The sequence below is a fragment of the Bactrocera oleae genome, chromosome X, assembly GCF_042242935.1.
Source record: "Bactrocera oleae isolate idBacOlea1 chromosome X, idBacOlea1, whole genome shotgun sequence".
Taxonomy (NCBI): domain Eukaryota; kingdom Metazoa; phylum Arthropoda; class Insecta; order Diptera; family Tephritidae; genus Bactrocera; species Bactrocera oleae.
In genome coordinates, this window is record NC_091541.1 from 29983109 (window position 1) to 29994275 (window position 11167).

Sequence of the window (11167 nt, forward strand, 5' to 3'; positions counted from 1 at the left end):
TCCAGAAATCAACTCGTCTTTTCATCCTAATTAATCCCACAATAGCTATCTTCGATTCGCCGCCATTTATCTGCCGTTATCTTCTATATTTACGCGCTGCTCTCTTGTAAAACAAAAAATGTAAAATCAATAACAAAGTTATCGAGTTAAAGTTAAATAAAAATTTCTATCTATTTCTCGTATTTTTAAGACCTAAGACTAAAAGTCCATTATAGTAACTTATATGAAATAAAAATAAAAGCTTACAGCGATGTTTTTTACGCGAAAAAAATGTCCCCCACTAAGAAAGAATCGTTTGACAAACAAAACTAGTATACTCTGTTACAACATGTTGCTATGTTTCCACTAGATCTGGTTGATTCAGCTATAATAATTTGGGTGATATGTATGTATATTAGATATTTTATGGAGTTGTGCTATGCTCACGTGTTTAATACCCAGAAAAAAACGTCGGATTCTCCAAAAAGTATATATAGGGTGATCCATTTCGAGGTTCTTTACTTTTTAAAGAAAAAACGCAGAGAATTCAAATTTAATAAAGACTGTTTATTTTCATTCCAAAGAACATTCGTTGGCATTTATTTTTTAAAGATTATATCTTTCTCTACGTCTCAGATTGTCCATCCGTTGAGTCCAATTTTCGATGACTCGTACGAGCATTGCTACTGGAAACTGGCGAATGACATGCGTGATGTTTTGCTCCAAGGCCTGAATCGAAGCGAGGTTGTCCGCATAGACTTTAGACTTTATATATCCCCACAAGAAAAAGTCTAACGGTGTGATACCACCCGATCTTGGTGGCCAATCGACTGGTCCAAAACGTGTAGTGAGCAAAAGTATCTGCTCACCGAAGGGGTTTTTCAATAAATCCATTGACTGATGCGATGTGTGAGAAGTGGCGCCGTCATGTTGAAATTAAATGTCACCGAGAAGCTCGTGATTGCTCAGGCAACCTCGGTTATCGTGGCGCGATAACGGTGGCCATTGACCAGCATCACCGGCATCATTTTTGAATAAATATGGACAGATGGTTCCACCGGCCCACAAACCACACCAAAAACCGTTGTTTTTTCTGGATGAAATGGCAGCAGTTGAATCTCTTCAGGTTGCTCTTCGTCCCAAATGCGGCAATTTTGCTTGTTTACGTTCTCATTGAGCCAGAAATTGGCCTCAGCGCTGAACAAAATTTAGCTCAAAAACGTCAGAGCTTGTTGGAACTTTTCAAGAGCCCATAGAGCGAAGCGATGTCGCATGGGGAGGTCGAGCGGCTTCAGTTGTTGCACATGCTGTATTTTGTACGCTTTTCGCTAAAATGCGCCATGTCGTTCCATACGTCAGTCCGATTGCTGCGAACGGCGCCGAATCGACGCTCCACGGTTTTCGTGTACACTCTCAGCTACGGTCGCTATATTTTCTTCATTGCGTGCTGGACGTGGTCTATTCGGTCGAATATTATCTAATAATGAATGCTGGATCTCAAGATGAGTAATGGTGTTGCGGATAGAACGCTTAATAGGCCGATTATGTTGACCATAAGTTGAGCAAAGCGTTTCGCACACATTCCTTACAGAACGTAAATTTTCGTAATAAAGTTGAACGATTTGTAAACGTTGTTCAGGCGTAAGTCTTTCCATGATGAAATGCCAAACAATACTGAACAAAAGTATTATGAAAGCTTGACACGACTTACGCGTGATCTGTCAAAATAGGATAATTGGAAAAAGTACCTCTACTTGGATCACCCAATATATATAAATGATCAGCGTGACGAGCTGCGCCGATTGAGACATATGTGTATGTATATATGGTACTAGTCTCTCAGTTTTTGGTATATCGATTTGAAATTTTACACACTTTCTTTTCTCCCCAAGAAGTTGCTCATTCTTTGGACCACTATAAGATATTGCATCATCCAATTTAATTGGTCAACATCAAGTCCTTGTTTGAAAAACCTTTTTATTCGGTAAAAATGAAGATCTTATAGAAAACTTTTTTTATTTAACAAGATATCTTCACGAAATTCGCAATAGATTATTGTACAACGCAACGCTACAATATCCAAACAAATTGGTTAGATCGGACTATTATAGCGTATAGCTGATATAATTCAAATTGACCGATAAAAATCATGATACGGCTCTTCATAAAAGCCATTTATGCCTTATTAGGTAGTCTTTGTACGACATAAAGGTTGCTTATATCAAACAAGGTGGTTAGAAAGAACTAACAAAATGTTTTCCGTTGGACGCAAATTGTTGGACGGATTTCATTTCAGATTTGTTAATACTCGTAGATATAATAGTTGGTATGAAAAAAGAACCTGTGATCCTCTATACCAAAATTTTTGGTTAACGGAAAATTATGGCCGTGGCAATGGTCAGATTTTGCCCATCTGTAATACCAACTTCGTATTACTAAGGAACACTTGTTTCAAGCTTTGTCATTGTATCTCAAGTTTTACTTAAGTTATCGCTGACACGGTTAGATGGTCGGTTGGTCTCGTCATCCTGATAATCTTGATATATGCAAATAACTCTATATCTATCACAATAAGTTTTAGACGTTATAAGTAATCGTTAAGTGATCAAAACTATTGTACTATTTGCAACATGGTGTATAAAAGTATTAGGTCAAAGCTCAGTGGGAACAGCGATAAATACAAACGACAATGTTGTAAGCAGATAAGGAAATATTAAATTAAAGAAGCTATCAATCATTTATTTTGACAAAAACACAACAAACCTAAACCAACAAGAGAGAAATTTATGATTTACTTAACTATGGTGTACATATATATGTCCTTCTTGTTAGGTGGCACGAGCCCGAATATTTGGTGCTACAGCTCAGCGGAAAAATTTAGTTTGACAGCCGTTTGATATACCGGAGGGGTCGTTCCATGTCTGGATTGCCCAATTTGGAAACGATAGCATTGTATAGGGAGAAGACAGCATTAGCCTCACTCAGTACAGTCACCGAAATTTACATTATCTACGAATACAAGCAGAATAGTGTAAAACGTAACTTGCATGAAACACTTAGCCCATTTGTTGCCAAAAATGCTGACAATATTAACTTAATTGATCAACACATATTCATCAGAATACAGAGAAATAAGGGTTTTCATTTGAATATCAGCAATGAAACTAGCAACAACGTAATAGAAAAACGAACTAAAACAATAGAAAATATTACACCCGAGAAATCGACCCTAAATAAGCTTAAATCCAGTATTGTAGAAGATACCATCATATTAGAAGCTACACTGGAATACAAAATGAATCCACAAAACATTACCTTACAATTGCCGGGAACTGAGAATTTCGCGAATAATTTGTCCGACTCTAATTGCAGTAGGGTACTGAATGTGGACGCTGTTTCCTTTAATGCGGGTAGCGAGCGCATATTAAACGACAACAGTGATAATATTAGTAAAAGCGACATCAACAAAATGGATATAATTGAACGTGAACGGGACCGCAAACGTAAACGTTGTTTAACTGAAGAAGATCACAACCGTATAACACGCCACAAAATGCAACAGCAGCACCAACTACTGCATGAACAAGACCTCAAGCAGAAGTTTCAAATGGAGGCACAAAGCCGTCTAGTACACGTGGCAGACGAGGGTGATAAAACAATAGTGTTTCCCAAGAATTTGCGTCCCTCATCAGAGTTTGTTCCACCTAACTACGATAGTAACAATACCGAAAGTACTAGTCTTGATATAAACGATGACGAAGCACATGCAAAAAAACTGCTGCGTTCAACTATAGCTGGTCTCAAGCAGAAAACTGTCCCAAAAGTTAGCAAGAGAAGTTATGTTTCGGAACGCAAGCGGTTTAAGCAAGATGAAGACGCAAGTTGCCGAAATCAAAGCAAACGCGCATTGATAAATAAATATCGCAAACGTATGGCCCAAAAAGTGGTAAAAAAATCGGATTTTGAGGGATCTGATTGCTGTGGGGATGATGTTCATAATGAACAAGCCGATGGTTGTGAAAATGAGCTTTTCAATTCTGATAACAGCAGTTCTAGAGAAAAGCTTGAAGATACGGATGTGTTGGAGGATCAACTAGGTAAACAGCGACTGGAAACTGACACATCAAATGTGCTAGACTATAATACGTTTCGAATTCTAAACGATAATAATAGTTTGAAAATGCGGGAAACATCAACTAATTCACTTACACAAAATACGGCCAGAATGTTTTATAATGGAAAGGAGTACGCAGATAGTAGTAGATTTCAGAGTACTCTGTATTGCGGTCATAATGAAACGCACATTACTGATGCTACTACGAAAACAACACCATGCAACCCACGGCCCTGGGAAGAAAACGTGCCGTCCAATTCAGTTATGCAATTGTCAACAAAACGACCAGAACTACATCAACAGAACAGTAATTTGCACGAATTCATTGAGGCGGACCGTAGGCTTGTGCTACCCTATTCAACATCCACAGAAAACACACAGACAACCGGTCTAGCACAACGTGCGCATAGCTATAGATATGATATAATGAATGTTGGAAACGAGCGATCGACAACGAAAACAAGCCCGTACGTTGACAGTGACGTAGACTTAAAGCAATATGAAAATGCTACAGCTGTCAGCTGTTGGCAGCACAACAAAACGAATTGCAATATAACTAGTGCTGAAAACAGTGCTAATAATATTGATGATAATGATAAGGGCTGCACAAGTGAAAGCCCTGTTAGGGAGAACATTGACTGTAATAAAGAACAAACGTATGTATCCAGCCAATTACATAGTATAAAAGATTGCAACAGGGAGCAGTCAGTTTATGCAGAGGAGCGTGCAGGTGATAGTAACTCACAGCAGTTAGCAGTCACAAATATTAATGACATGAGTAATTGCAATACATCTCTTATGGGTAGTACCGTTAATTTGAAAGAAACTGTTCATTCAACGCAGCCGTCACGAAGGCACAACGAAAATATGGAAAATATTTGTAATGTCTATGATGGAGTTGAAAGTGCCGGCACTAACGCTAAGACGAGCAAGGATTCAAATTGTGTTGAACAACACGATGAGGCGTATATCGAAAAACCAGAAGTGGATCGATATGCCTTATCATTAGACGAAACCAGTAAGACCAAAAGCTCAGCATTAACAACAGTATCAACTACTACTACAAATATAAATGATATAAATGATACCACCACTAGTAATATTAATACTACTTCTACTTCTACTACTACTATTAATACTACTAGCTCTACGATTACAAAAGGTTGTGTTTCAACAAATGTTACTATTAATAAGATTCCTAATTCTGATGATACAAAATCAGATTCCTCTGCAGCAATAAAAACACCGGCTGCAAAAGTATATGCAGCTAATACCGTGGATTGTTGCGAAAACGGCAAACAATTGGCATCTACAAACATAGTTAATGAGCATGGGTTAGGCGAAAGTACTTATAATTTGAACAATTCACAGGAGTTAGAAGAAACTTTATCAGCATCAGCAACAACATACGCCCCTCCACACACCAGCACCAGCGACAATTTAGATAACCGCAATGAGCCCTGGACCCCAACGCCTAACGAGGCCTACCAACGTTATAACAATAGCAATAATTTTTGCCAAACCCCTGTTGATGGTGGTTCAGAGGCCTGCCTGTCGGGGACAGCTGAGTTGGGCTACAAAATATCAGACGATCGCAGGGAGAAACCGTTAAAGGACCAACAGACTGCTGTCAACAAACAAAATGTAATTAATTACACTGCTGAGAAAGAGCATCAGCTGAATTCAAAAACTTCACACGAAAGTGAATACTTACCGCGGCAGTCCACCGATGCTTCTGTCTCAATGAGCGCCACGAATATATACAATACTGAATTACAGCTACAACAGCAAAGACAAGGGAGTCAGGACATTCAACACTATATGCAGGCGCAGCTATGTCAACAAATGCAGCACCAGCAGCGGCAACAACTGCATGATCAACAGCAAGAAGAGTTAAATCGTCATCATCACCATCAGCACCAACAGCAATATCCTCATGATGCATCTCAAGTAGTACAACAAATTTCGTTGCACGATTATAATTTACATAGCCATTCGCAACAACTACATCCGGTGCATGATGCTTTGCGGCATAGCCATCAGCAGACCCAACATTTTGCGCAACAGCATCAGCATGAACAAAGGCATGATGAGGAACAGCAGCAACATTTAATTGCATATTTACATCACACTACCGAACAGACCCGATTACAGGAACAATTACAACACCATGAATATCAACAACACCAGCAACAATTTCTACAAGAGCAACAAAATCGTCACAATCAACATCAGCAACAACAACAAATGCAGACAAATTTTCTGTTAATAGCCAAAAAACAGCCGAATCAACAGCCGCATATATCAATGGATTTGAAACGTATAAATCGTCCGCCACCCACTAGTATTGATGACCTCATAATAGACGAATTCTCAGAAGATCCCCATGCATCCTATAAACTGTGAGTAGTGTATGAGACTCATATAGCTTATTTACTAAATTTAGTTATACATACATGTAGTTTAATTATAAAAAAAGTTTGGAATCAGTAATAATATTTCCATATCCTTTATAGGTAGAATTTTTAAAACATTAGGCTAGACATATCAATAAATACTATTAGTCAGCATGCTGTCATTATTTTGTTTTTTTAATCAACTAACTGCTAACTAGTAACGTGGTGGTATATGAGGCTAGCAGCATGGTGATAAAGTTGCTTTTCTCCTTTCAAGGAGAATAAATTATTTTCGAATCATGCTGTCAATGATTAATCGTAGCTGCCACGAAAGATACGTCGGAGACCCTACAAAATATATATATAAATGATCAGCGTGACGAGGAGCTAAGTTGATTTAGCCATGTCTGTTTGGCTGTCCGTCTGTATATACGCGAACTACTTCCTCAGTTTTTGAGATACTGATCTAAAATTTTGCATACATCCTTTCCTTTCCAAGAAGCTGTTCACTTCCTGGAACCGTCAATATCGGACCACTATAGCATATATGTAGCTGCTATACATACTGAACGAACTTTTTAATTCGACAAAGTATCTTCACAAAATTTTGCATAAATTATTACCCAAGACATCGCTTAAATCGCCGAACAAATTGTTCGGATCGAACTCCAGTCTTGCTATGGCAAACTTTTTTACTTGACAAGGTATCTTTACGAAATTTGGCAAAGATTATTATCGAAGGCATTGCTCAAATCTCCGAACAAATTGTTTACATCGGACCACTGTATCATATGGCTCATACAAACTGTTAAGGTTTTTTCTTGTTAAGACTTAATCGTGCTAAAATTAGTATGGCTTAATGCCATATAGATTTTTGAATATAAAAAGTCAATTATAACAAATTTCGGGTACCACAATTCTATGAAAAAGAAAACAATAGTATAAGTAATTTCAACGACTAAACAATTAACATTATTTAACGATGATTTCCGTACACAAAGCCCAACATGACACTATTTCTGAAAAAAACCGAAGTGCAGATGTGGAATCACAATATGTATGTCTATGGCGGCTCATACGCTTATATTAACACTGGAACTACGAACCGGTCAAAATGACCGGTTGCATCATTTATTTATACCATTTCCTCTTTATTCCTATTTAATATTTTACGATATTGTCATGATTTTTATTAAATTTGTGTATAAAATAATATTATAGATTAGTTTGTTCTTACGCTTCTAATTTTCAAAGAGAGAGACCTATTTGAAATAGGTATATGGAAATCTTCGTAGTTCTAGTGTTAACCATGAGGTGTTGCCAAGTGTTTAGGTGATATAAGTATGTACATATGGTGTTGAAATGTTTACTTTGTTAGTTACGTCAATAGAAAATCAAAGTAAGCGATTAGGCAAAATAGTGCTAATACAAGAATGATAGAAGAAAGATAGCGCCATCTTGACGGCATGAATTTAAGAATGAGAAGAGGTAACACAGAAAAGCTGTCAAATGGCTGGTATATTGTAAACAGTTAAATTGTTAAATTTATTACGTCACCGCTTGCACTTTATTGCTACCTTCTTGGTCACAACTGTTACAGCCTAAACCGAGAAAAGTAACTGTAAAGACTTGGCATAATCTCTACCTCTATCATTCAAGATAGTAATATAAATGTCATGTAAGAGAATTTTACTTCTTCACCCGTGATTTTCTTCTCAATTTTATATTGATAACAAAGCCCCAGAAATATTGGAATTACTATTACGGATATGACTTAACTCTAGTATAATAGTCGAAATGACGCACTAATTTTTTTACGCTCTCACTTTTATTTGTGTTCAGAGCAACTTCAAAAGCACAGTTTCCTCAGTCGGTATTTATGTATTTATGTGTATTTCATAAGACTGAAAATGAATGAATATTGATATCAGTCAAAGAACCAAAAACGTTAAATTAAAATTGATGTTATGTGCTTAACGTAACATTGTTAAAACGATACCCCAAATTATATTAAACTTTATACTTTATTACAGTGCTCTTTCACCAAATCACGTTAAGCATGAAAATCAAGATGATGGCTATGAGACCAGCGCCGGCGATGTGCTCACCCCGAATTCCCACAGCTCATCAACACATTCGGTGACGCCACAGCATCAGATGCAGCATGGTATCAATCTTATACCTCAACTGAAGTGTGAAGATCAACAAATGATAATGCAACAGCCACTTCAAAGCACTGCTATTGATGAAATTAACCAACAACAACAATCGCCGCGGAATAATACACAAGGAACATTGCATAGAATGGCCAATACAGATAATCAAAACGACGAAATATCTGGATTGAATGGGAAGGAAAATTTGTCTACGGATTCATATTCCTATTTGGAGGACATAGCGGGAACAATGACAGCAGTTTCCAATACTAATAACACAGGAAATAAAGGGATTATTAATATGCCGCAGGACGCACAACTTAGTAGTGAGACTGTTAAAAATAGCGATCCAATTGTAGAATCTTATATGTGTGCGCCCACTAATATAATGAGCCATCATGTGAATGATATGTATAGTATTCAAAATCAGCAGCAACACCAAAACCAGCCACAACAACAGCAGCAGTTGCATACGACCAACATCGAATTACCCCAATCAATGGATTATAATTTAAAAATGACACCAACATCTGGAAACGGATTAAGCGATGCTGAACAGTTGGAACATACTGTGATACATCAAAACTTGCATCAGCAACAGCTACAACTTCCGCAACAATCTCTTACGCCAAACCAATTCATTTTCACGGAAAACAATGTGGTCCTCAGGCCTCCACAAAAGAAGCGTGGTCGCAAAAAGAAAATTCAGTCAAATGCCGACAATACATTGTCGTTATCTTTACAATTACTAACTGGAAGTAACGAATGCGGTGTAACACCAGCAAACGGAGAATTGCCATCTAAGTAAGTAACATCAACAAACACTTTGATATCTATTCTAAATTACATATTTGTACGGTTTTAAAGCTGCATCGCTGACAACACGCTAATGAACTCAAGTGAAAATCATGCTACCGGTCTGCTGAAGTCGAAGGAGCGCAAGAAGCACGACCGCTTCAATGGAATGTCCGAAGAAGAAGTCGTCAAGCGTACACTACCCGACCATTTATGTGAAAATCTTGATATAGTCATAGTGAGTGTAAATTTCCAATTGATAATGGCTTTAAATAAGTTTAATATATTAACATTATATTGACGTAGTCAATACCATTAATGATTTGTTTTTTGAAATTGTTCACACTTTTTTATTTCCATACCGAAGGGAACATAATCCTGCAGAAGTTCATAAACTGGACAACACTATGTATTTCTGTATATAAAAATATCATATATGCTAAACTTTATTAACATTTAGTTAACAATATCGAAAGACAAATTTACCAAAAAGTATTCAAAGTTGTTTAAATGGAGATTCCAGTGTATCAGCTCTTATCTCTTATTATACCCTGAACAGTTGTGACACCCAGAAAGAAACGTCGAAGACCCTATAAAATACATATATTCGTATATATGATCAGCATGACGAGCTGAGTTAATTTAGCCATGTCCGTCTGCCCGTTTGTTTGTATATGCGCTAACTAGTCCCTCATTTTTTGAGATATTATTCTGAAATATTTCACACGTCCTATTCTCCATAAAAAGCTGATCGTTTGTCGGAACTGCTGATATCGGACCTTTATAACAAATTTATTTGACAAGGTATCTTCAGCAAATTTGGCAGAGATTATTGTTGTTACTTTCTGCCGCTAAAACAACCACAACAGCAGCCATCCCTTAAGTAATTTGAAGAAATGCTGCCGAATTGACAGTCCTTGGCCGGATAAAAATCCGTGTCCGTTCCGGTTACATAGTCCCTACTGTCGTGGGAACGGGCAGAGATTATTAAGGTAGCGCTACAATATCTGAAGAAATTTTCCAGAACAGACCGCTGTATCATATATCTGTCATACAAACTGAACAATCAAAATTAAGTTCTTTTGTGGAATATATTTTATTTATGAAGAGTATTCTAGCTTCTATGCAACCGAAGTTTTTTTTTATGTATGTTGTTCCGTAAAATATTAAATCAAATTTCTAGCTCTAGCTTTTAATAGCTGTTGGTTAAGTCAAATTATAAAAATGTTATAACTACCATTATCTCTCGCTATATTAACCAAAGTGAAGTTGTAATAATTTAGACTCTTAACAATTCGTCTACTTACAGATTGGAATTAATCCAGGCTTATTTGCTGCATATAAAGGCCATCATTATGCTGGACCTGGCAACCATTTCTGGAAATGCTTATACCTATCAGGGCTTACAAGAGAACAAATGAGCGCTGAACAGGATTACAAACTATTGAAATACGGTATTGGATTCACAAATATGGTGCAGCGTGCGACTAAGGGCTCCGCTGACCTCACCCGCAAGGAAATCAAAGAGGGTAGTCGCATTTTAGTTGAAAAGCTTCAGCGATTTCGTCCCAAAATTGCTGTATTTAATGGGAAATTAATTTTTGAAGTTTTCTCTGGAAAGAAAGACTTTAATTTTGGTCGCCAACCAGAGTGCGTAGAGGGAACCGATACCGTAGGTTACTAGATATATTATAATATTTATATTTTTATATCTAGATATTTATTTG

The 11167-nt window shown here is 37.1% G+C and overlaps 1 protein-coding gene across 6 annotated transcripts in view; it reads left to right on the forward strand.

Moving 5' to 3' along the window:
* The window catches only part of Tdg (Thymine DNA glycosylase), a 67352-nt gene that overhangs the window by 40092 nt on the left and 16093 nt on the right, over positions 1-11167 (forward strand). For all 6 annotated transcript variants that reach the window (XM_036367578.2, XM_014239534.3, XM_014239535.3 and 3 more), the window contains 4 exons: positions 2812-6495; positions 8523-9449; positions 9513-9678; positions 10750-11112. In XM_036367578.2, the coding sequence (XP_036223471.2) occupies positions 2897-6495; positions 8523-9449; positions 9513-9678; positions 10750-11112 (5055 nt within the window). In that variant the 5' untranslated portion in view covers positions 2812-2896. The remainder of the gene's footprint in view (positions 1-2811; positions 6496-8522; positions 9450-9512; positions 9679-10749; positions 11113-11167) is intronic.